The 24,610-nt window shown below is 31.9% G+C and overlaps 2 protein-coding genes across 3 annotated transcripts in view; both read right to left on the minus strand.

The window, feature by feature from the left end:
* LOC110021967 overlaps window positions 1-8,880 on the minus strand; it is an 11,923-nt gene extending 3,043 nt beyond the window's left edge. The window contains exon 1 of the mRNA XM_020720706.1: window positions 8,319-8,880. Coding sequence (XP_020576365.1) covers window positions 8,319-8,790 — 472 coding nt within the window. The 5' untranslated portion in view covers window positions 8,791-8,880. The remainder of the gene's footprint in view (window positions 1-8,318) is intronic.
* LOC110021970 (IAA-amino acid hydrolase ILR1-like 5) overlaps window positions 8,810-24,610 on the minus strand; it is a 46,663-nt gene continuing 30,862 nt past the window's right edge. Inside the window, exons 5-6 of one of the 2 annotated variants that reach the window (XM_020720710.1) lie at window positions 21,818-22,190; window positions 8,810-8,887 (exon numbers count right to left, since the gene is read on the minus strand). In XM_020720710.1, coding sequence (XP_020576369.1) covers window positions 8,880-8,887; window positions 21,818-22,190 — 381 coding nt within the window. In that variant the 3' untranslated portion in view covers window positions 8,810-8,879. Of the gene's footprint in view, window positions 8,888-21,613; window positions 22,191-24,610 lie in introns of those variants that run through there. The other variant, XM_020720711.1, reaches the window with a different exon arrangement.

Genomic DNA, 24,610 nt, shown 5'->3' on the forward strand with positions numbered 1-24,610 from the left:
TAATTCAAGTTTTTCCTGAGTTTTTTCTCTCGTCTTATCCACGAAAAGGATATCATCAGCAAAAAGCATACACTAAGGTACATGCTCCTGTAAGTGTCCACTAAGACCATCCATAACTAAAGCAAAAATATATGGGCTTAAAGCCGATACCTGATGTAAACGAAAAAAAATAAGAAATTATTTGGTCAATCCTCCTCCTCTTCGAACACAAGAAACAGTTCTTATATACATATCTTTAATGACTTGAATATAAGTCATATCAACACCTTTCTTTTCAATAACTCTCCAAAGGATATCTCTTGGAACCTTATCGTAAGCTTTTTCTAAATCAATAAAAATCATATGTAGATCCTCATTATTATCTCTAAACTTCTTCATCAAACCACTCAATAAATGCATTGTTTCCATGGTAGACCTGCCCGGCATAAATCCAGATTGATTATGAGAAACCTTTGTAATACGTCTTAACCTATGTTCAATTACCCTCAATTAACCTATGTTCAATTACCCTCTCCCATAATTTTAAAGTATGACACATCAACTTAATTCTTCTATAATTGACAAACTCTTGCGCATCCCTTTTATTCTAAAAAATGGAGACTAAAATACTCTTCCTCCACTCAGACGTCTTTTTAGTTTTTAAAATAATATTAAACAGTTTAGTAAGCTAAGACACTCCCAAATCTCCTAAATATTTCCACACTTCAATTGGGATAGCATCAGGTCCTACAGACTTTCAATCATTGTTTTTCTTTAAAGCCATCTCAACATCTTTTTTACTAATGCGACCATAAAAATTAAATATTTTATTATTATTAACGATATTAAGATCACCAATGATCAATGTTGAGTACTCAAATCCTCACTCTGAATGACCTTACAATCATTGCATTCTCGACAATCATTGCATTCTCATAAGAAAATAATCAATTTGTGTCTTATTAGATCATTCTTATAAGTAATAATATGTCTATCTCTTTTCTTGAATAAAGTATTAGCAATAACAAATTCGTACGCTAAAACAAAAACTAATATAGCTCTACCTTCTTCATTAATCACTCCAAAACCGTGGCTACCAAGAATGTTTCTAACGTGGCTACCATGAATGTTTCTAAAATCTTCTACCACTCTATCGACATGTCCATTTAAATCTCATCCACTAAAAATTCTTTCTTCAACAGGTATCATTTGTATTATTTCTTCTAAGTTATTCATGAATTTATCTTTATAATCTATATTTAAACCTACTTGATGAGCATAAGCACTTATAATATTAAAAATCTTAGTATCAACAATAATTTTAAGAACTATAATTCTATCTCCAACTCTGTTGATTTTTACAACAATATGTTTCAAACTCTTATCTATAATTACACCAACCTCATTTCTAGTATGGCTCTTACCTGAATACCAAAGTTTAAAACCTAAGTTATCAATCTCCTTAGCATTTTCTCCAACTCATTTAGTTTATTGAACACATAAAATATTTATCTTTCTATAAATCATAATATCAACTCATTCCAATAATTAAGAAGAAAAAAACAAAAAAGGAAATTTCACATCATTTGTTAGAAATAAAAATAGCCTTATGATTCGTTCTGGAATACAGGACAAACACATTTTCTTTCATGAACACAAAATCAAAGCAGTACAACACGTATATATAAAAATAAGCATCTATAATTCGATAGGTAGGTGATCTCACCTAAATCCTACAATTTGAGAGGAAGGAAATCTCTCCCAAACCATAACTCTAACACTCAAGACAACAATATCATGCATAACCCTAACCCTAAGCATATTAGCTCTATTTATACTAAACAATAATAAATAAAATAAGACTAATAAAGACTAAATTGCCCTTAGGGACCGATGTAACAATACTCCCTCCCAAAAAGGCACTTTGTTCTCAACATGAAAAAAATTGCTACTGGATCAATTCATATGGCTCCCACGTTGTCTCATCATTTGGCGATCCTTTCTATTAAATCAAAAACTCGTAATGACTCTCACATTCTTAAAATATCATCTTGTGCACATCCTTCGTCGCAGCCAAATCTGGTGGACTCTGACTTCAAGTCAATCCTGGAGAATATCACGGCCTCAAATAACTCATCCAATAGCTCATCGATCCCAAAAATCTCTACCAACTCCGTATAATGTCTCTTTCATGCTACGCAATTTGATCAAAAATCTCAACCCAGCTTCCTGAACCGCCCTCAAAATAGTATTCAACGTCACCAATGTCTTGCACAAATTGGGGTCATCGTGAAACACTGTCATCTTCTCTCATTACTGAAGACTGTAGAGTCCAAATCAGTCCCATAGAAACTCCCTCGCTCTTCTTCACATGTTGTGTTCCCATCATTACTTTTGAATCACCTTTTACCAGGGAGAATGCCACGCCACAAGCATTAACGCAGTTGGATGAAAACCTTCGTCAGAGTCCCACCCATCGTGTCTCTGTATCTCAGGCCAAAGTTCTATGAAGTGATCTTATCCAACCCCGAATCGCACGCTGTCCTGACTGCCTAATGTCGCTTGTCCCAAACCTCACGATGTCGTAAGATTCCCTCCAGATGTTGCCGCTCGAATCCATTCTCCTCTGTTTGAGCTCGTTTGCTTCCCTTTGTTCCAGCAATTAGAATGTCGTGTTATTTCTTCCAAATGCTGCTACTCGAGTCCGCATCTGATTTCTTCACTAAACGCCACAACTCCCGATCCATCTAAAACACCAAAGCTACACTAATGTCATGTGAAACCTTCTAGTTGTTGATGTTGTCGCGTTATTTCTTCCAAATGCTGCTACTCGAGTCCGCTTCTGATTTCTTCACTAAACGCCACAGCTCCCGATCCATCTAAAACACCGAAGCTACACTAATGTCATGTGAAACCTTCTAGTTGTTGATGCTCACAAACATTCCCGACGTCATCGCACGATCCCACGGTGAGTGGAGGCAATTTGTGTGAAACTCTATGATCTTCATCATTTCTTCCAGGGCCGTGAATCTCTCTTCTAAAGACAGGAAACATTCCTCCACCTCAGATCTAATTTGGTTTAACCCTTTCTTTAATACCAATTTGATACGATCCGAAATAGATTTCTCACAGCAATCAGGGCAACCATATTTTATTTTACGAACACCAAAATCAAAGCAGTACAACACGAATACATAAAAAAAGCATCTATAATTTGAGAGGGTGATCTCACCCAAATCCTACAATTCGAGAAGTGGAAAATCTCTCTCAAACCCAACCCGAAACACTCAAGACAAAAATTTCATGCATAACTCTAAGCCTAAGCATATTAGTCCTATTTATACTCAACAGTAATAAATAACATAAGATTAAATTGCTCTTTGGCTAATAAAGTCTAAATTGCCCTCTGGACAAGTATAATACCTTGAAAGTTCATTAATAAAAAGTCTTAAGATTTCATCCCGAAAGAAAGCCACTCCATACTATCCTAGCGGCACGAAACAAAGGTATTTTATTTGCAAAACCAACACCCAAAATGCGAAATGAATGTATCCGTGAAAGGGTTGGTGTAGCTCCCGTGGCTAACAAGATTAGAGAGAGTCGTCTTAGATGGTTTCGTCACATTAAACGTCGCCCAGCTGATGATCTAATTAGGAGAGTAGATATTTTAAATTCGACTCGTGTTCTGTAAGACAAAGGTAGACCTAAAAAGATTTGGGCATATTGTATAAAAAATGATCTTGATTTATTAGAATTAAATGAAAATATGATGCTCAACATGACACAATGAAGAAAAAGGATTCATATAGCCGACCCCACTTGCAAATAAAAAAAAATTAAGAAAGATAATTTAAGAACAAGACAATTGTTTAATCACTATTGATAATTTAAGAACAAGACAATGGTTTAATCACTATTTCATGCCTTGTAAAATTCATGGCAGCAGTTAAAATCATTTGAACTCATATTTCTAGAAGAATTGCTAGTGCGTGTTAAAGTGACATGAAAATTCATAATGAATCACATGATGCTAAAAGAAGAAAAAAATCCATTATAATGATATGTATGTTAGTTGGTTACAACCATTCTTTCATTGCATTAGCCTTCTGAGAATGAGAAGTAATATTAATACAATCTCCAACACATGACTGGATTTAGACTGGATCATTGCAAAAAATAAAATTTCATAATCATTATCACAAATGTCAGAGGAGCTTGATCACCATCACAACCTCTCCATGGCTTGGTATCCAACATATGCTTCAGACCACTCTCCTTCCAAATTGGCTTGGTCAGCATATCCAATCAAAATGCATCATGTGATCAAAATGCATTCAAATCTAACTTCAAAAACATTTCAATCAACCACTCCAAAGCAGCCTGTGAAAATTATAATTGATGAATACCACTACACCTTTTCCTAGTTTGCTTGTAGCCAAACACTGAAAGGAAGGTGGATGTTTATATCTTTCTTGTTCTCTATATAACTCTATATTAAAACATGTGCTTCATCATGAAATGGTGAATAACAAATTGGCTTAATTTACTTGTGAGAAAACACTAGAGAAGCTTGGTGGCCAATTTAACCTTCAAATTTTAGTGAAGTTATCTTATTTTGTGTTTGTTCCTCTTTCTCAATTTCCACCTTATACTTAATCCTAACCACCGTTTGCAATGTCTCAACAACCCTAAGAGCCAATTTGACTGCAAGTAGGATTTATAAATCCTAAGATAGTTAGAACCTAAAAACTGTTTAGCATGATCGGAGCAAAATCCTATTAAATCTTTATGAATTGTTTGGCAAATTATTTTAGGATTCAAGTCGGTCAACTCATATAAGATTTTAATAATATTTATTGATGATGAAACAAAAACATGCCAATTAGTAAATTAATAATTAATAAATTATTGAACTAGTTTAATATAATAAAAAATGATTCAACCGCAACTCAAATTTTCTCAAATACATTTAATCAAATGTCAAAGCAAATCAGGTCTAGCGATAAATTAGCTTGATTGGTCCAATTGATTCATGAAAAAATTGGCTAATTTATTTTGAATTGAGATTGAATTAAGCCAAAAATTAGTTAAATCTCAAATCAATTTTTTTCTCTTCTAGGGCGCGTTCTTAGTTCAACCTATAAGCAAGCACCAAAACAAACAAAGGTATATAAATATAAATATAAATATATATATATATATATATATATATATATATATGCATTGATGCATAAATTCAAATTGATCCCCACTTAACACAATTTGATTCAGGTCCAGCTCAATTAAGATTAGAATCAGGTCAAGCCTAGCTTGTCAAGCTGATTTGTAAATAAGATCCAAGCTCAATCTGAACCAGATAACAATCCAGTTTTCCAGCTATCCTTGATCTCCAAGTTAAATTTAAGGCTCCATTAATGAATGTACTCATGTGCAATGATTAATTTGTTAGCATTGAAAATAAAGCCAATCAAACTATTGAAAACCTAAAGTTCTCAAAGCAATGTACCTTTACAAACCTTGTTATTTGTAAAATTGCTACTGTTTATACATAGCTAAAATAGTATAATAAGTTTTCACAAGTCAATAATTTTGTTCCTGCATGATGTTAAAACCTTCTAAGAACAGAAATTTTAGCATATGATTCAAAATTTCAAAGCAAATTGGAATGCTTAATCCGGTAAAGATATCAGATGAAGTGACGCCATCATTCCTATGTTACTACATAGACTAAATCATAAACTAGGCTAGTTTAACTTCCCATACTCAATGGAAAAAAATAAATCATAAGTTCACCAAAGTTATTCATTTAATTAGCCATACAGATTTTGGCATGTCCAATAAATGCTAGTTTATCAAACATTGCTTATCATACCAAATAGTGGTTGATGTGACAAAAACAAATTCATAAAATATTTTTGAATTAAGCACCTTCAAAAAACAATACTTTAATCTCTAACTTGGTTAATGAAATCATTATCCGAGTTTTACTCCTCATGCATATATGAGCGCGCATTACTAAACTAGCATATTTGAGGAACCTTGAAAGTTCTTTCATCACATCGATACCCACCATGAGTTGATGTAAAGTAAGCGAAAGATGTTGAACAACACTTTGGATTGAAATGACATGTTTCTGCCAAAAGAGCGGTATAGATTTAAGTTTCCCCACAAGTTAAGAATATCAATTTTTTTATCAAAATTAACAAATTGACAAAGAAGTTCATCAATTCTCACGTCAATGCAAAGGGTGTGCAACATACATGATGACAATTTTTTTAAAATTAGGAAGTAACCAAAACAAGATTTTCAAGCGTAAAAAAAGAATCCAACTAATCAATATCCAACCAGCCATTTATTTGATTGTTACACATAATTATTAATTTAGAAAATTTGGTGAATAAATAATCAAAATGCCATAATCCTGAGCATATTTGGCAAACGAATTTGTTCTTCAAAAATGGTACAAATTCTAAAAGTGATATTGAAACTTATAAGGCTTATTCTTCAAACCAAAAAAACAATTCTCATATATGCATATTTTCCTTTAAAATATATTAGCTCTTCTAGAGAAAATCAAAACAATACAAAGATAGCAGTAATAAATAAATGAATGAACAAGAAACCTTACCTTAAAAATACGATAAAAATTAAAAAAAAGAAAAAAAGAGTGAGAAAAACTATAAAGATGTTGCTTTTCTTGTCATTTGTTGTTTTAAATACAGCCTTCTTTTTCAATGCCATTATCAAAAAACTGCTAAGTTTAAATCATTAAAATATCTTAAGACCACATAATCACAATGATGTAAATAACATACTATGATGTCATCTCTTATAATAATTATGACAATGTAAACTCTCAAAAATGAGGATGAAAAGCTAAACATGTCCTTATCAACCATTAACCATATGTTTTCCATTGATAGAACCAGTCAAAAGAGTAAAATTGTAAGCCAGCTAAAACGATCTAATGAAATTAATAAAGAAAGTATCAACAAGGACCAAATGAACATTATTTGTGCAAAAAGTTGAAGCTAAAAAGCATGTTCTCAATGAAAAGTGTGTGAGAAGAGATTCAATAGAACAAAAAAGTAGATGAGTTGTCCCCTGATAAAAATCAACATAGAAGGAAAGGATTAATGAGCAAAAGTGAGAATCAAAGTGAGTTAATTCCACCAAAAAAAACAGAACTGCTAAAAGCCCTAAATCTATATAATCCCATAAAATACGAAAAACATGAGATACAAGAGGTAAGGTTATAAGAAAATAAGAATAAACATGAAGATATTGTTCTTTGTTAAAGCACTTTCAAGATCAAGTCAAAATAGAATAGACAAACTGAAAGAAAAAAAACAAGAATGAAAACACGAACCCAATGGGAAAAGAATAAGTCATCACTAAAAGGTGGCACATAATGAATGCTTACTTGTAGACATGTCATAAGAAACTCAACTAGCTCGCATCAATGACAGCTACTAAGGACTTAGAGCTAATAAGCCTGAATAAATATGAAATTTAATTCATCGTAAAATATGCAATGAACACTTGATAAAGCACTAAGAGTTTTCTTTAGGTCGATAAGGAAGACTGAAGGACAAGTGTGCACATTCAAAAAAAAAAATTTAAGTTGAACAAATGATTCAAGGCTTGGAACAAATTAAAATTTGAAACTTTATTCTCAGTCTAGATTGGTCAAAATCAATTGTAGAATCATAAGTCATGGCTAAGTTCATGAAAGCATTATGGAATCCAATATAGGAATTAGCTTGGCTTCTTATAAGAGTTGAGTATCCATGCAAACTTAAGAAGAAAGCCACCAAATCTATCAAATAAGCAAGGGCAAGGTTCAAAGCATAAAATTTGCAGCTCTAAAGCCTGATTCTCCCAACAGGTCTAACCAAAAAAATCAGTAAGCCTGGGTTAACTTCTTTTAAAATTTAGGCCAGTCCAAAAATTCAATCCAACAAAAAAAAGGGCGATTAAATATTAAAATTCACTCCTCACACCTGTTTTGAACATATTTTTCATATCACACTTCTCAATTCACATAAAGGAAAAATGAGACATCCCCTAATCAAACACTCAGCGGTCAATTTCCAGCAAATAGACATGTATCACCCTCCCACGTTTCATCCTGGCCCTAAATATCTTCTTCAACGAATCCAAACCTAGAATTCTATTTATCGAAATCATTCTCCGCATATTGAAACTTAAAAAGTTTTAACACGATTGACAACAGATAAATTTCATAAATTACGTCAAAATTTTAACATAAATGCCGAAAAAAATGAACGAATATCAAAAAAATATATCATTTTATTCAGCAAGCAAAAATGCCATACTTTTCTGTAATGCCGACGACATCTGGCAACTTGCCATACAATCCATCCAAGAAGAATTCACCACTGATCCTCTCGCTGGCCTCCCTTCCTCCAAATCAAAAGTTCCACTCCATCCTCCAACATAGCCCTTATAATTCGACGTCTTCTCCAAAGTATCATCCACAGAATCACGTGCTGGATCATAATAAGGATAACACGGAGTTGCCTCCGCCGTTGCTAATCCAGAATTGAGACTCCTCAACCTTGATCCTCCCGTGGGAACAAAGTACGGAGACATGGCACCGGTCGGTGGATCTGGAGCTGCAGCTGGAGGTGGAGGCAGAAAATTAGGGTTTGCAACGGCGGGAACCCATCGATCAACGGTGAAAGGAGGAGCTAACGGCGAAAGAGTAGAGGATGACGGACATAGGCCCGGCGGAGGCGGATGGTGGCCGCGGTCGCCGGATCTTCCGATTCCCTCGAGGCGAATCATGGCTGTTTCACGCGTACCGATCGATTCTGGGAGCGCAACACCAGCAAAAAGGAAGCGAGGGACTCGGAACCCTTCGTGGTAGACCGTGCTTAGATTTCTGCAAGGAAACCAATAGTCAAATCCACAGCTTGCGGGCCCGATTTTGACCTTAAATAGTACTATCCGAGAAAATGTTTTATCATAATTTACTCTTAATAATAAACGGGTTAAATTTTTAATTAATTCATTTAATATAATATAACATATAATATAATAGTTATTTGAGCCAAATTTGAGTGAACCTAACTAAAAAAATATTTCATTTTAAAATTCCCAACATGGACCAGCTGATCGAAATAGTATTTGCGTCAAACTAAACTCGAATTTTTTTGTGTTTGATTCGAGTCGCAATATATCTTGATTAGTGTTGGGCTAATTTTTGTAATAATATTTTTTAAAAAATTATTATAAATATTAGATTATTTGTCTATATTACTATTAAATATCTAAATTTTAAATTTTTTATATTTATTTGTATGATAATTTATTTTTTGAGTTTTAGTAAAAATATAATTAATATTAACTTTTCTAAAATAAAATATATTATGATGCATATATTTTGATATGATTCTATCTATAGAAGGTAATATAGATAAATATAAGATTTTTATATTAAACAAGTAAATACATAAAATTGTGTGGAAGTAGATCTCCCTTTTTTATTTGGTTTACAATTTTCTTATAACAATTGTATTATAAATAAATTTAATTTTTTCGAAGAGTCCCTTCTCTGGAGTGCTTATTGCACTGTTCTTGACTTCATTTAAGACAACATTTTTGACTATTTGGTAGTAAGAAAATAATATTTGACTGGATGATAATTTTTAAATAATAGTTGAAAAGGATTTTTAACAACAAAATAAACAAAGCATAAGCCATCCCAATAGATAGCTCAGTTCAAAAGAGAAAATAAAATGTCATGAAATGAATATGGTGTTTAATTGTGTTTGCTTGTAATACCATGTCCATGGTAAGTGCATGAGCTCATAATGGCATTCATATGGCACATAGCCGGCAAGTACATATAATTCTCACAACAGTGGTGCATGTGTTGGACATGTGCCAAAGCTAAAGTAAGAAGTGTTGTTAGCGCACACATATGGTGTGGTTTATGAGCATGTAGTAACAATGACCAATGATGTGGGTGCACCCAAATAAATTACATTTGTTGATGTTGACCTCATTTTCTATTTCAACAATTCTTCATCTAGCCTAGTCATTCTACTTTAGGCCTACAATTCCTCTCTTGTGCCCAAAGACAGTTGGTTGACCTTTTGTCGCTAGTTGGTCATGGTCTGACTCATTAATCTTAGTATGGTTGGTTGTTCCTAGTCAGATTGGCTCATTTTCTGCCTTGTAGTCCCAATTGAACTCCATTTGGCCCTAATACAATCTATGTATTTTGGAGCTTAAGTGGTAGGCCAACTTTGGAACTTGTGAAGCCCAAGCTCGGGTTAGGTTTGACTTGGCTCAAGCATAGGTGGCTTGGTGAGTTTGCTTTGGACTAAATTAAAATTAAAGATAAAATTACATTTCATTAAAATATAATTCAAATGTAAATCACTTTAAACATAATTTACTTAATTAAAATTTATAAGTTAAGTTAGATTTAAATGAGATGAGATAATAACTTCATTTAGATCAAGTTTAACCAATCTTAACTTAAACTAAACTATAAATAGAATTTAAGACTTAAGTGAACTTAAATACTAAATTGATTTTTTTTAATCTAAATTAAATCAAACTTACACCTAAACATAATATAAGTTAAAGCTTGAATATAATATAAGATAACTTAGACTAAATCTATGTTGAGTCTAAACCTATCATAAATCTTACTAATCAAAGCCTAAGCTCAACCTCAAAACAAAAAAAAAATAAGTATTAGACTGATTAAAATAATGGGACAATTCAACTTATTTTTATTTAAACATAACCTGATTTAAAACTAAAATTTTGAAGTAAATATAAGCAAATCTTAATTAAACTCAACTTAAAGTTCAACTTAAAAATTATTGAACTCAACTAAAATTTATGTTATAATCAACTTAAATCCAATTCAACCATCATTTTTTGTTTAAACTTAAAGGATAACTCAAAATTAAACATAAAACCAATTTAAACATAAACTTAAAATACATTAAGCAAGGTCAAAACCTAAACTCTAATCCAAACTACCACATCAAAAACTTCAAAACAAAATCAAAGTTTGACCTAAACTTTATATTAATAGTAAACTACTCTCAACATACTTTAAGCTATAATTAATGCAACCTAAAAAGATCTTTAAGCTAGTCAATCCTAGAGTCATCTTGAACTATAACTAAACAAATCCCTTACTAAACCTAATATCAAGTTAAACCCAAAGAAAACCTAAGCTAAGCCCTAAGGAAGCTCAACCAAGAAGCAAATTCTGACATCTTCATCGTATGTAAATTCGATCTAGTCAATTAAAGAAGGATATGTGAACTTAATCAAGTTGGTTGGGTGAACAAATGCTTCACCTCAACTCACCATGGATAAATCAAGTGCACCCATAGCTCTGATTAGTCATTCTCATTGGGCAAGGTAGAAAAATCCTCTAATGCATCAGTCAAGCTATGGAATTGGAGGATGGAGAGCTTTTTTGTGATCGAGACACCTCACTCGAGCTTATTCGACTCTTCTAGCCACATCAAAACCACCTAACTAACTAAGAATACACATCTTATTTGACCAAGTGGCCAATTGGAGGACACTTGCCCAAATTAGCCTCAGTAGCTTAATGCCTCAGCTTCCAAAGCTTCCTCAGAGAGGTTTGAGCTTGAACTAAAGTTGCCTTGGCCCCTTGGATGAAGTTGAAAGTTTCCTGAGCTTGATCAAAAGTTATTAGCTTACCTCAAGTCAACTAATTAGCTCATTGCATCGCTTTGGAATGACTCATATTTGTACAAACAATGCAAATTTTTAGTGATGAGACAATGTGTGCTTTATAAATAAATTCAGAAAATTATTTAAAAATGTCATGATTCTAAATTTGGAGGTTATTTTGAGAATGATAGAACTGTTCATAAAATTTTGCTAACTGAATTTTATTGATCTACTCTATTTAGAGATGTTAATATATAAAAACATGTGATCGATGTCAGAGAGTATGTAATATTTCAAAAAGAGATGAAATGTCTCTAAATTTTAACTTAGATTTTGAAATTTTTTATGCATGGGGATTGGATTTTATGGAACCAACAGATGCATTGAATGTGGACAATTTTTGAAGGGCCGCTTTACTATTTATACATTCATTTGGAAATGTGTATATATTGATTATTGTGGATTATGTGCCAAAATGGATTGAAGAATTGAAACAATCGTTTTACCTCGATGTGATGCTCAGACTATTTAAAAGTTTTTAATTAAAAATATTTTTACAAGAATAATCATTACCAATGGAGGATCTCATTTTAGAAATGCAACAATTGCTAGGTTGGTGGGAAAATATAATATTATACATAAAATTGCAACTTCTCATCATCCCTAGACTAGTAGCTTAACAGAAGTATCTAATCGTGAAATTAAAAGAATTTTGGAAAAAAACTCTGAATCCTAATAAAATGGATTGATCTACTAGATTAGATATTGCATTATGGGCTTATATGACAGCTTATAAAACACATATAGGAATGTTTCCGTATAGATTAATTTTTTGGAAGACTTGCCACTTACCAGTAGAATTGAAACATAAAGCTTATTTGGTTATTAAAGAGTTCAATTTCAATTTGAAATATGCTGGTGAGAAAAGATTATTACAATTGAATGAGCTTGAAAAAATTAGGAATGAATAGGAATGAATCAGGAATGAATCTTATGATAATGTTAGGATTTATAAGGAATAAATGAGAGAATGACATGATCAGAAAATAATAAAAAAGAGATTTAAACATGGACAGGAAGTTTTATTATACAATACAAGATTGAAATTATTTCTTGAAAAACTGAAATCCACGTGGAAAGGGTCATTCACAATTGTAAAAGGTTATCCCTATGAAGTTGTTAATATTGAAGATCCCAAGACTGTAAGGATATTTAAAGTAAATGGGCACAGACTGAAACCATATTTTGATGGTCAAAGACAAATTTTAAAGAGACTGTAATGTTGGGTCACCTAGAATAAAGACTGGGAATGTCGAGCTGACGACATTAAACCAAGCACTTTGTGGGAGGCAACCCATATGTATTGTTGTTTATTTTGTTTCTATGCTTTTGTTCAAAATATTATATTTATATAAGATATATCGGTAATTCTATGGGTTATGTGTATTTGAGAAACTTGAAATTGATAAAATATTTAAAAACATTTTTATCTACCTAATTTTATGGAAGATTTGAGAATTTATAGGATTAAAATCGAAATGGTGAAAATTTTGGAACTGGCGCCTGAAGCGCCACTTTCTAGAGAGCTAGCGCCAGAATTGGTGCCTGAGGCACCGCGACAACGAAAATGACTTAAAAAGTTTCAAAAGGCTGTTTATGGAGGTTTTTGACAGGTTCTTCTCCTTATAACTCCCAAAAATTGATTCCAAAGTCTATTTTAAGGGGGAAAACGAGGGAATAGTCACTACTTTTCAAATCCTATGGCTTCCCACTCTAAATATTCCGCGATATTTGGAATTTTCAACCGGAGAACGTTTGTAAGTTTTGATACGCAGAAGTTACATTATTGAGTTCTTGTGAAAAAGAGTCTAATCAAGGAAAGGGGATTTGTGAATCAAGGATTCAACACATCTAATACTCGAGTGGAAGAGATAATTGTGCAAAGACGCTGGGAAGTGTTTTGTTATACCACTGCCACCGTAGTTGTCCTTGTGTTGAAAGAGTTTTAAACAAATATTCATAAAATCAACCAAGGAATTGTCTACGTGCAAAGCAAGTTTGTACAATTTACTTCTTCAAGAATAAATGATATGTTTATGATTGAAAGTGTTTCTATTTGCCACTATGCAAATTTTACCCCTACGAGAGATAAAATGAATGAACTTTATCTTATCGATACCTTATGGATGAAGAGATGAAGATGAAAATTGGGAGACAAGAGATGACAGAAATGTAAATTTTTCTTCATCATTGTTGAATCATGCATCTAAGGTGTGGCATTTCTATATTGTATCGAAATTACTCCCCGCTGTGAAAATCAATAAAGTAACGAAGGAAAGTGCTATTCTGAATTACTGTACTCAAACTAGAAAACTTATTAATATTGGTGTGATAATTGTGAAATCGATTTTGAGTTTGTTCGTCAATGGATCTACTATTGGACTGTCATTCATCTATTATTTTCCTACTGTGCAGTCAATCACAAGTGCCTTATGAAAGTTGGGAAAAAGTGTTTCTTCCTTGGAAGCCTATGAACCCAAAAGTTTATTGCAACTGCATTAGAATGGGGGATGCGAACGATATGAATATACTGATGGATCAATCATCCCAGAATTCATCACTTATTCAGCTTTACTTCAGTTCGAATGCACTTCTAAAGAGGATAAAGAAGATAGAGAAAGAGGTACAGAACCTTATGCATGTAATTGAGAATATTTTTGACTGTTGGATCATCTGGATTGGAGGCTAAAGGAACATTTTGAACATACTGGATGTATTGAAGATGGTTTGGTACTTATGTTCAAGAAACATGTGGATTGAGGAAGATTCAATGAATGAATTTCCTAATCGACCTTTCTACAACTTGTACGTGCACTACCAATCCATGGGAGATATCTAGGAGGATGAGAGTAAAAAAGATATTTGAACTTACTTTATGCACGAAACGTTTATTTAGTACTGCTTAATTGTGTTGTTGTGTTATATTGGATTGCATTTACTTTCATTGTTGAGCTATATGCCTATTTGTTGTTGAGTATTTTGATGTTTAGATTTCAGTGTTAGGATGTTTGGTTTGCTTTAGATATTGAATTAGATTATGTTAGCTTGAAAACTGTTAGTTTGTAATAGTGTGGATTATATATATAACTGTGACTTTTTGTGTTGTTTGTGAACATTATGTGTTAGAAAATTATTTAATTATTAGTATAAGTGTTTATTTGAATTAATTAGAGGGTGACGTAAAGCGGTATGCATCATATTTCCTCACAAAATGAAATCTGAAAAAATTAGGCATTCGCGCCTGAAGCGCCAAATTAGGGCCTGAGGCGCCGAATTCCCGAAAAAAACTTGCTGGGTTAAGAACCGCGATATTGCCTAGTAAAACACCATTTTTACTGCTCGAGTCTTCTCCTAACTCAAAACTGCGACCAAGGGCTTCACATTGTGCAAATTTAAGAAGATTTCAAGGACCAAAGACCTTAGATTTCATCTTCTCTTGGTAAGAGCTTCACTTTAACTTAGAAATTTTTTTATTTTCACCATGGATTTTTTCTACATTATGGGAGATTCGAAATTTGGGGATTTGTTGAAAAAGTTTGAAGAAAACTCATGATGAAAAGTTTCTTACTAAATAATCTTACTTATGGAATTAGAATTTTACTTTGAAATTTATTTGAATTTCATTAGTATTTTCATAGAAATTCCAATAGCCCACGAGTAAAAAGAGGAAAGCCAACGGGAGATTTTGACGCAAGGAAATTCGTCAATAATAATGCCCAACATTGTTGCAATACTCAAATGGGCTCTAAAAAACTCATGATTGATTGTCTCCAGAAATTGGGAGAAGTTTTGCTTCTTCACTGCAGTAGCAATTGTGCATATCATCCAAGAGTTCTATGCCAACTTGTGGTCCTCGTGAGAGGTAAGAAGTTGAGTTTTCAAAAGAAAGGATTAATGCATTTTATGGACTAATAAATGCATTTCATTGTGAATATGTTGCATTTGTGATGACTGATTCATCATTGGATGAAGTAATTGCCTTTTTGACTGATGGAATGGAAGATGAAAAATTAAGAATAATAAGAAAGTTAATTTCTTTACTTCCATGATGACTTTTCAATCAAAGGTATGACATTACTTCATCTCTGCTAAGTTGCTTCCAACAAATCATCTAAGCGAAGTAACAAATGGTAAAGTTGTGTTAAACTTCTGCATTCAGAAAATGAAGGCAGTTGATGTTGGTGCTCTTATAGTACGTCATTCTTGTAGTATATCTAGTAGTGCTACAGCTAGTGGTTTGGGATACCCCACCCTGATTTTCACTTTATGTGAACAATCAGGAGTAGACTCTCATAGAAATGAAGAAAAGCTCTAGCCACAGAATTCTATTGGAAAGCATATAGTTCAAAGATTTGAGTCATTTACTGAATCCAGGGGTGGAGGTAGTGACAGACCCTCAACATCTGTTGTAGGTCATCTACTTATCGCTCTGCTTCACTTGAGAATATTACGAAGCAGCTTATGATTCAGCAAATGGATATTGTAAATATGCAAAATAAGATTAGAGGAATCTAAGCAAGGAATGCTTATAATGATGAATATAAGTAGATGAGAGTTCATCATGATATAGCCTACAAGGAGGTGATGGTTAGATTTTTAAGGGGTGATTATAATGTGGAATTTTCAACTTGCCCCAGTTTCACTCTTTATAAGCTTGATCATGAAGAAGAAGAAGATGATGATGATGAGGAAGAGGATGAAGATTGATATTTTAGGAATTTAGTTTGTTTGTTAGTTTATTTGTTTGTTATTCTGATTGTGTTGTTATGTATTTTCTTTAAAACTATTGTATTAAGAACTTTCATTTTAATGTTGTACTGTAAAATGCAATAATAACAATAGATTTTTACTTTTTCTGCATTGTTAGTATTTTCAGTTTCATTTTTAATTCTCAGCAAATCCTTTATAATATATTATATTTCATTTAATGCTTTAAAGCTTGTATTTTTAAAGTTAGTACCTGCAGTATACAGAGCCCAATTTCATATTCAGAATTCAGAAATCCTCTACAGGGAAATCCTCTACAGGTTAGTTTTTATTTTTATGCATTTATTGTTTTCTTTCACCGGCAAAATTTTGTACTGAACATTTTTAATTACTTAAAAAATTTAAGTTTGGTGGAAAGAAAATTTTCTTTTAAAAAGAGTAAACTAAATTTTATTTGTCGTTAACTAACTATATTTTTAAAATTAATTTAACTTGACCTGAGATATTAAGATTTAACTTTAAATGACTATATTTTGTTTGTAAATATTATGATAAATTTAGGTAAAAATTTTTAATAATGAAAGTCAATTCTAAAGTTAAAGATATTTGGTATGAAAAGATAAGACTATAATTTTCTATTTAAAGTAAACGAAATTTTATTTTTAATGTATTAAGAATTTTAGAGTTTCACGTAAGAAGAAAAGAAAGAGACTATGAAAAATCATAAAACTAATATGAATTTATAAAGTGAAGAAAGGTAAGAAGTTTTAACTTTAAGAAGATGATAGTGAAGTTCTGATAAACTTTAAGAAGATGATAGTGAAGTTCAAAACTATTAAAGATTATTCAGATATAGTAAGTCTCATTAAAAAAAGTAAGAAAAGAAAAGATTGAAAAGTTCTTATAAGAAAATAATGAAAAAAAATGTGTGAGGAGAAGCTTAAGGAGATGCCTAATCAAAAATTGGTTTCACTTTTATCAACTTAAGGAAACGACTTTATTACATTTTTTAAATTTGTTTTTGAGTATTAACATCTTTACTAGTAAAGCTTTCATGAAGTTCTTTTTCATATGGATATTCTAAGTATCTTTGATATGACAAATTACAATTTTTCTTCGAAATGAAAAGAGATTCAAAAATCTTAATATTGATTACTAAGTACTCTTAGACTTAGAGTTTGAATCTAAGTTATTAAAAATTTTTCTTAAATTTCACTATTTTATTTATGAAACTAAACTATAGAAGTTTGTAAGTTAATATCTATCCTAAGTCATATGCATTTATGCAGCAAAAGTGTCACTTGAGGACAAGTAACATTTAAGTTTGGGAGATTTTGATACACCAAAATAATGTGTTGTTTTAAGTATAAATTTTATGCTTATTTTTAGTGATGCTTATTTTTAGTGATATTACACTTTAAAGAAAGGTATTTTCATATTTTTGTTGCACGTATATTAATGTTAGGCATTTGGAGCAAAATTAGCAAAAATGACGAAATTTAGAGTAAAAACAATGAACTTTGTGATTCTGGCACCTGAAGCGCCATTTTATAAAGAACTAGCGCCTGAAGGGCCAAAATTGGCATCTGAAGCACCATTTTACAGAGAGTTGGCGCCTGAAGCACCAAAACCTAGAACAGCGCAGTCTTAAGCAAGTTGGCACCTGAAGCGTCAGAGATGACTTTTTACGAATTAAGGCAGTTCAAGACGAATTTTGAGTGAATTTTGAAGGGGTCACTTGTTCTAAACGCCCCATGGAGTGATTCAATGCATCCAGACACTTTAGAAGATTCTTTTATGAAGAGATATGCCCCTTTGATCTAAAGATATATCTTTTGAAATTCAAAAGGGTTGACTTTTGGATAGAATTTTGGAGGGAATTTTGAATTCTTTTTGGAGGGAGACAACCTCTAATAAAAAAGAGGGAAGTCTGAGGCATAAAGAGAGAGCGTAGGAGGAGAGATCCAAGGTTCAAAGGAGGCATGAAGAGAGAGAGAAAGTTAAGGGCCTAGAGATTTTCTTCTAGAGTTGTAAGAGGAGGGGGAATGTGAGAGACTTCTTCTTCATTACACTTCTAAGAGAGAATTGAGAGTGCTTGTAAAGAGGGAAAGTGCTTGAAGAGGAATTCTAGGGATTTGTTTGAAAAGGATTGTGAGATAAGTTGTATTTTATTTCTTTGTTTTTGTAAACTTTTTTTAATATATGAAATCTGTGTTTTGTTGTTTCCTTCTCATGAATTTTGAGTAGTCTTCTTTATCCTTCTCCCTACTTTGAGATTTGGTTTTGTGAAGAATTGATTTTGTTTTATACGGTTTCAAATGTCAAAAATTTATGAGAATTTAAACTCCGATCTTCATGTACTTTTCGATCTGGCCAATTGAAATATTAAAATGTGTTGAGAAACATTTGATCCGAAAGGGCTTTGATTTCTACAACATTTGATTTCATGGGAGAGGATGTCATTCATTGAGTTGGGTGCAAATAAATAAGGAAATATATTTTGTTGGATGCAGAATTTAAGATTTTAAGATGACAGATTAAAATTACCAATTTGGTCAAGTTGATTGAAAACTAATGCGAGATTATTAGTCCTCAGGTGAGGGAGTAGTTGGAGCTCTAGAGTGGCAGGCGGGATCCTTCAATATCCTCCCAGCCTAACCATGAAATTAGAGACCAAACCTAAGATTAGCCAACGATTCTTTATAACACTTGAGTAAGGGTAGAGAATTAAAATTGCTCTAATTTTTCTTATTTAGCACAAAATAATTTTATATATTTGTAAATAATTTTAATCTCTTCACAATCCATATACTCATTGTAAAGAGGAATGATGTTTTCTTAAATTTAAATCATTCATCACAAAAACTTTGTTTAGTTTTCGTAAGTTTATTTTTGAAAGTTTAACAATTAATTTAATTAACTTATTTCTTTTAACTGCATTTTATTTATCATGCACTTAATTGTTTTAGATTCAAATTTCATACTTTAGTTTAGTAGATTGAATTGTGTTTTACATTGTAGTCAAAAGAATTTACCTATAAGCGCTTCCAACTTCCCTGTGGGCTCGATATATAGGACTTCATTAGAGTCATTTATTACTTGAGCGATACATATACTTGCATTATTATTAGGAGATTTAAAAGTTTAAATATTTTTAAAAGGTAAAATTATTTTTATTAAAGTTATTTTTGTTGGGGTTACATTGCATATTTATTATTATAACTATTGTGTCTATTTTATAACATTAAAAAATATTTGCAAAAATAACACACAAAAATCCATCACATCAGCTAACCTTTTCCATATTCTTATATTGGTTTTAAAAAACTAATCATAATCTTAGTTGTTGGTTTTTAAGGAAAAATTCATTTGATATTTTAATTGCACTTCAAAAAGATTAATGTTTTTGTGTTGTTGATTTGAGATAAGTAATTGTCATTTATTATCAGTTAAATGTACCATTCATTGTTATGAGTGTTAGCATTGTTACTTGTATTAGATTCTTAACTATTTCAACAGGTTTGTTTGTCCGGTCTTTGAATTTCACCAAACTTTCTACACTTATTATAGAAAAATTTTATTATTCATAATGAAGCGGTAGTTCACATGTGTAGATGTCTTATTTTGCTTTTGTCCAAATCCCTAATTACTCCATTGTTGCTTATAGTTGCAATCATTCTTATTTTTCTATAATAATCTTGCTTGTGAGATATGAAATATTTATAATGTTATAATAATATGATGTCAGTAATCATTAATTATGAATAGGTTGGCCAATGATCATTAAAAAAAAATGTTAAATTTACAAAGAATTGGTGCCCAAGCTACCTCGATTTAAAATATCATAGAAACTCGATTGTATATATACTTGCATTTAAATATTCTCTACCAGGAAGATGACAAGTGAGTCATGAGTAATATATATATATAAGACACATGATAGTGGTTCAATAAATGTACATTCTTATATTCACTCATGCTCATGATCATAAGCATAATAAACTGAATATTTAGACAATTAACACACTTTTATTATTACAATATTACTATAGTTATTATTATTATATGAAATTACTTACCATATATAAATAGTATTTCAACCCTTTTTATTATGCTTATTTTATGCCATGTTTTAATACATAATTGTTATTATATGAGTTTGATTTGTCAAACTCATAGCAAATTTTACCCGTGTGTTGGAGGACCGTCGTCATAGGAGCCAAATATTAGTCTTAGGCTTTTTTGGTTTTTTTTAGGTTATATTTTCTTTTATTGTTTTAGCTTGAGTTTGAAGTCTCATATTTCATTTTTTTTTTGTTTGTTTTTTTTTCCATTAAGTTGTATCTATAGTTGACTCTAATTTACTAATGAAATAGAAATCATCTGTTCATTCTATATATATAGTATATATATATATATATAGTCATGAGCATACAAAATATGTTTAGTTTTACTTTAATCATGTCTCATGTTATGAGGATGATAATAATATAATGGCTAATAAAGTAACAATTGAATTTATCATTGTCTACAAATTAAGTGCTTATCAAATTTATTTTGGTTCTCTTGATCTTATAAAAAATGTAACATTGTGCCAGCATATTCAAACATGAAATTGCTCGAAAAAATGCAAATAAAGTTCCAATATCCATTTTTATGGTCGAAAGCTAAAATGCACAAGTCATGGCAATGGCAGCTAATATTTAAATCTTCTTTTGTCAACTTTTAACAAAGAGATTGTTCGTTAATATAACAAAACGTTTAATGTACCTTACTTTTCTTTATATCATGAATCATTAACTAAAGCCTTTAATCCAACAACTACTACACAGTTCCTTTGTATTTACATATCTAACGCTTAAGCTACAATTTCTACATACATGTCACCTGACCTGCGCGGCTATGATCGAAGAAGTATATTTTACCTTTTAAAAATTAAAATGATGGATGAGATATGAAAGGTTTGAATGCTGTAAATGTTAAAAAGTAAAATATAGATGTTAGATATGTAAATACATAGGAATTGGGTGGAATGTAAGTAAATACATGTAATTGTTATTATTCTTGTTTTCATGAAAGACTCTGAAGTTTTAAATTTCTAAGGATTTTCTTTTAAGAATGAAATAAATTAATTTTATTTTTTAATTTAACACTCCTAAATTCATTTTGCAAATGTGTTCCCATAATCCACTGATCCATCTTCAATATCTACAACCAACCCCGAAATTTCAGCCCAAAAATATGAAGTATGGTGAGCGAAAAACTAAAATATTTCATTGCAAACATTCAAAATATTAATCGCAAGAAATTTTCTGTACAAAATAAGAAAAGCTTTGGTCAAGAACATCTCCAAGTTTCAGAATTCACTTACCAGTACGATTGCAGAGCTTAGCAAGATATGTTTCTGCAAGAGCAGTATGCAATGCAGCTCCAATGGGAAGAACATCCTCATCAACAAAGAAATAAGGAGAATGAGCTGGGTATACTATTTCACTTTTCTCATTTCTTATTCCAATAGAAAACATAATTCCTGGAATCAACTGTTGGTAAAATGCAAAGTCCTCACCTGCCATGATCTTCTCCCCCATTTTTACCTTATCAGAACCAAGCATGTAACCACCAACCGCCTGTACATGCTGATGCAACTCTGCATCATTTACAGTGCTGGGGTAGAATGGGTATTCATCATCTTTCAAGCTTAAAAATGAATTGCATCTGTGCACAGATGCCTGGCCTTTTATTACCTGGACCACCATCAGTATTTCATGCATGCATCAGTAATTGTTCTCTGAAATCTTTAAGGAATTAGGCACTGCTAGTGAGACTTTGTTTGGCATGGCTTAATGTTTGGAAAACTGAAAAACAACTTTCTAAGATAGATACTTTAGGTAGCTTCCTATTCTTATTGCTTCTATAATTTTTTTTAGTTGTCTCAGAGTAATTAATAATTTTTAAATGAATTATAAACAAATTAAGATTGTAATATTATACTATAATTATATGAAATTCATCATAATATCTAGTCTGGTCATGTAATAAATGGATGGCAACGCCACGATAATCTACTACCAAAAAGTTGAAATAATTACAATCCATATAAGGCAATAAAGTTAATAAAATCTTTTTCAGCAATCTGATAAAGAACGAGACAAGTTTCTGCAGAAGATAGATCATAAATAATATATTATATTCCACTAGTGCTAAAACAAAAAATAGAATCCTGAATACATAAATAGGGCCTACAATTCGAGAGTTAAGCGTGTCTCTTCCAAACCCTAACTCATGAGGTTACAGACAATAATCACATACTCTAAACCTAATCATATTAAGCTTCGTTCAAACCAAACAATCAAAACAAACAAATGACTAAAACTTCCTTTTAGCTTTGTGCATAAAATAAGTCTTCAAATTATTTGACAGGCACGGAGTGATGAAAAGCGTCGTAGGAGCCGGTCTAACATTATTCCCCTACCAATAAGACACCTTGTCCTCAAGGTGGAAAAGATGAAACTGATGTTGGATCAAATCCTTAGCTCCCACATAGCATCATAAACTGACAACTCAGATAGCATGGGGATAGTTTACCCTAAAACCTAAACCCTGAACAACTCTTCATTCCCACATGGCAATTTCTAGCACACCCCTTTTAACTCCAGTGGCTCCAAGGGAGCTTTAATATCTTCAGTCAAGATTAGGGAAGTGAATGAGGGGCACATTATCCCCAATAACACATCTCAGATACGATACATGAAACACAAGATAAAGTATTGACGACAGCGTCAAGTTTAAACAATAAGCCATCACACCTCCAAGATCTCATAATAACCACAATAGCATGGGTATAGTTTCGAAGTTCTGCATGTTACCAATATCATTTGTCGATAGGGTCAAAGTTTTAGATGCACTGTATCTTCTATCATATTTGTCCAAGATCTCATAACATCCCATCGACATTTGTTGGTTTGTTTCTTCATGCAATAAATTTCCCTTGAGTTCCACCAACAAATTGTATTTATAATGCACCAAAGATGGAGGATCACAAACATATAATATTTTTAAAAAATTAGACTTGGAAGTTGTATGATACGTAGTGTTGTACCAATATTTTGCCCATGATAGCCATTTAGCTCATTGCTTAGGCGTATCGGATACAAAGCAAAAAAAAATAGGTCTCCACGTTTAGATTAAGAGCTTCAGACTGTCTAACAGTCTGTGAGTGGTACACTGTACTTTTCCTCAAAAACGGTCTCTTACAATTTAAACAACTCCCTCTAGAAATGACTAAAAAAGAAATTGACTCAATCCGACACTATCGATTCTGGAATCCCATGCAAACAACCTCCCGTATAAAAATAGCAGCAACAAAAATAACAACGTAAAAAAGACGTAGAGGGACAAAGTGAGCATACTTGCTCAGCCAGTCCACCGCCAATAGGATGACCGTAAATCCTTCTAACCGAGGTAAACCTTCAATGAAGTCCATCACCACCTCCTCCCATACCATCCCTGGTAATGCCAGAGGTTGTAGCAATCCCCCAAATGTTAATGTATCACAACTTGAGACCATGTCCTCCGCATCTGATTGCCACCCAATACAATTTTGTTGTTGTTGACCTCATTTTTGCATGAGATCTATCTTTTTCTCTCTATCTTTCAAGAGCTTAGGGTTTAGTCCTAGGGTTGCCTTAGCGGTATTTCCTAGAAGACTAGTGATTGAATCAATATCACGCTAGAATTTTAAAACAACTTTTCCCTTCTTATAGTTTCATGTGATTGATTTTTAATCTTCAACCTTTGGTTGAATTGATTAAAGCCAAGTTATTGAAGTTTAAGTTGCGTTCCTATAGGCTTGTAAATGTCTTAAGCTACCATTTGATCCTAGAGACTTAAGTTTTTTACTTGGTTTTTCTTTAGGCACATTGCACTCTCTTCGTTAATTGGATAACTCTTTCTTTAGTTCATGAAAAATACATAAGATATGATGTTTATTTTGAACTAAAGATAAGTTTTATCTTTTAATAAAAACTAAAATAAAGAAAAAGATAAATTCACCAAAATTGTATAAAATCAAACTTATCAAAACTCTAGAATAAAATCAAAATCAAAATTAAATTGAAAATAAATTCACCAAAATTTTTATTAAAATTCAAAATTACAAAAAAAA

Source organism: Phalaenopsis equestris, unplaced genomic scaffold (genome assembly GCF_001263595.1).
Source record: "Phalaenopsis equestris unplaced genomic scaffold, ASM126359v1 Scaffold000154, whole genome shotgun sequence".
NCBI lineage: Eukaryota > Viridiplantae > Streptophyta > Magnoliopsida > Asparagales > Orchidaceae > Phalaenopsis > Phalaenopsis equestris.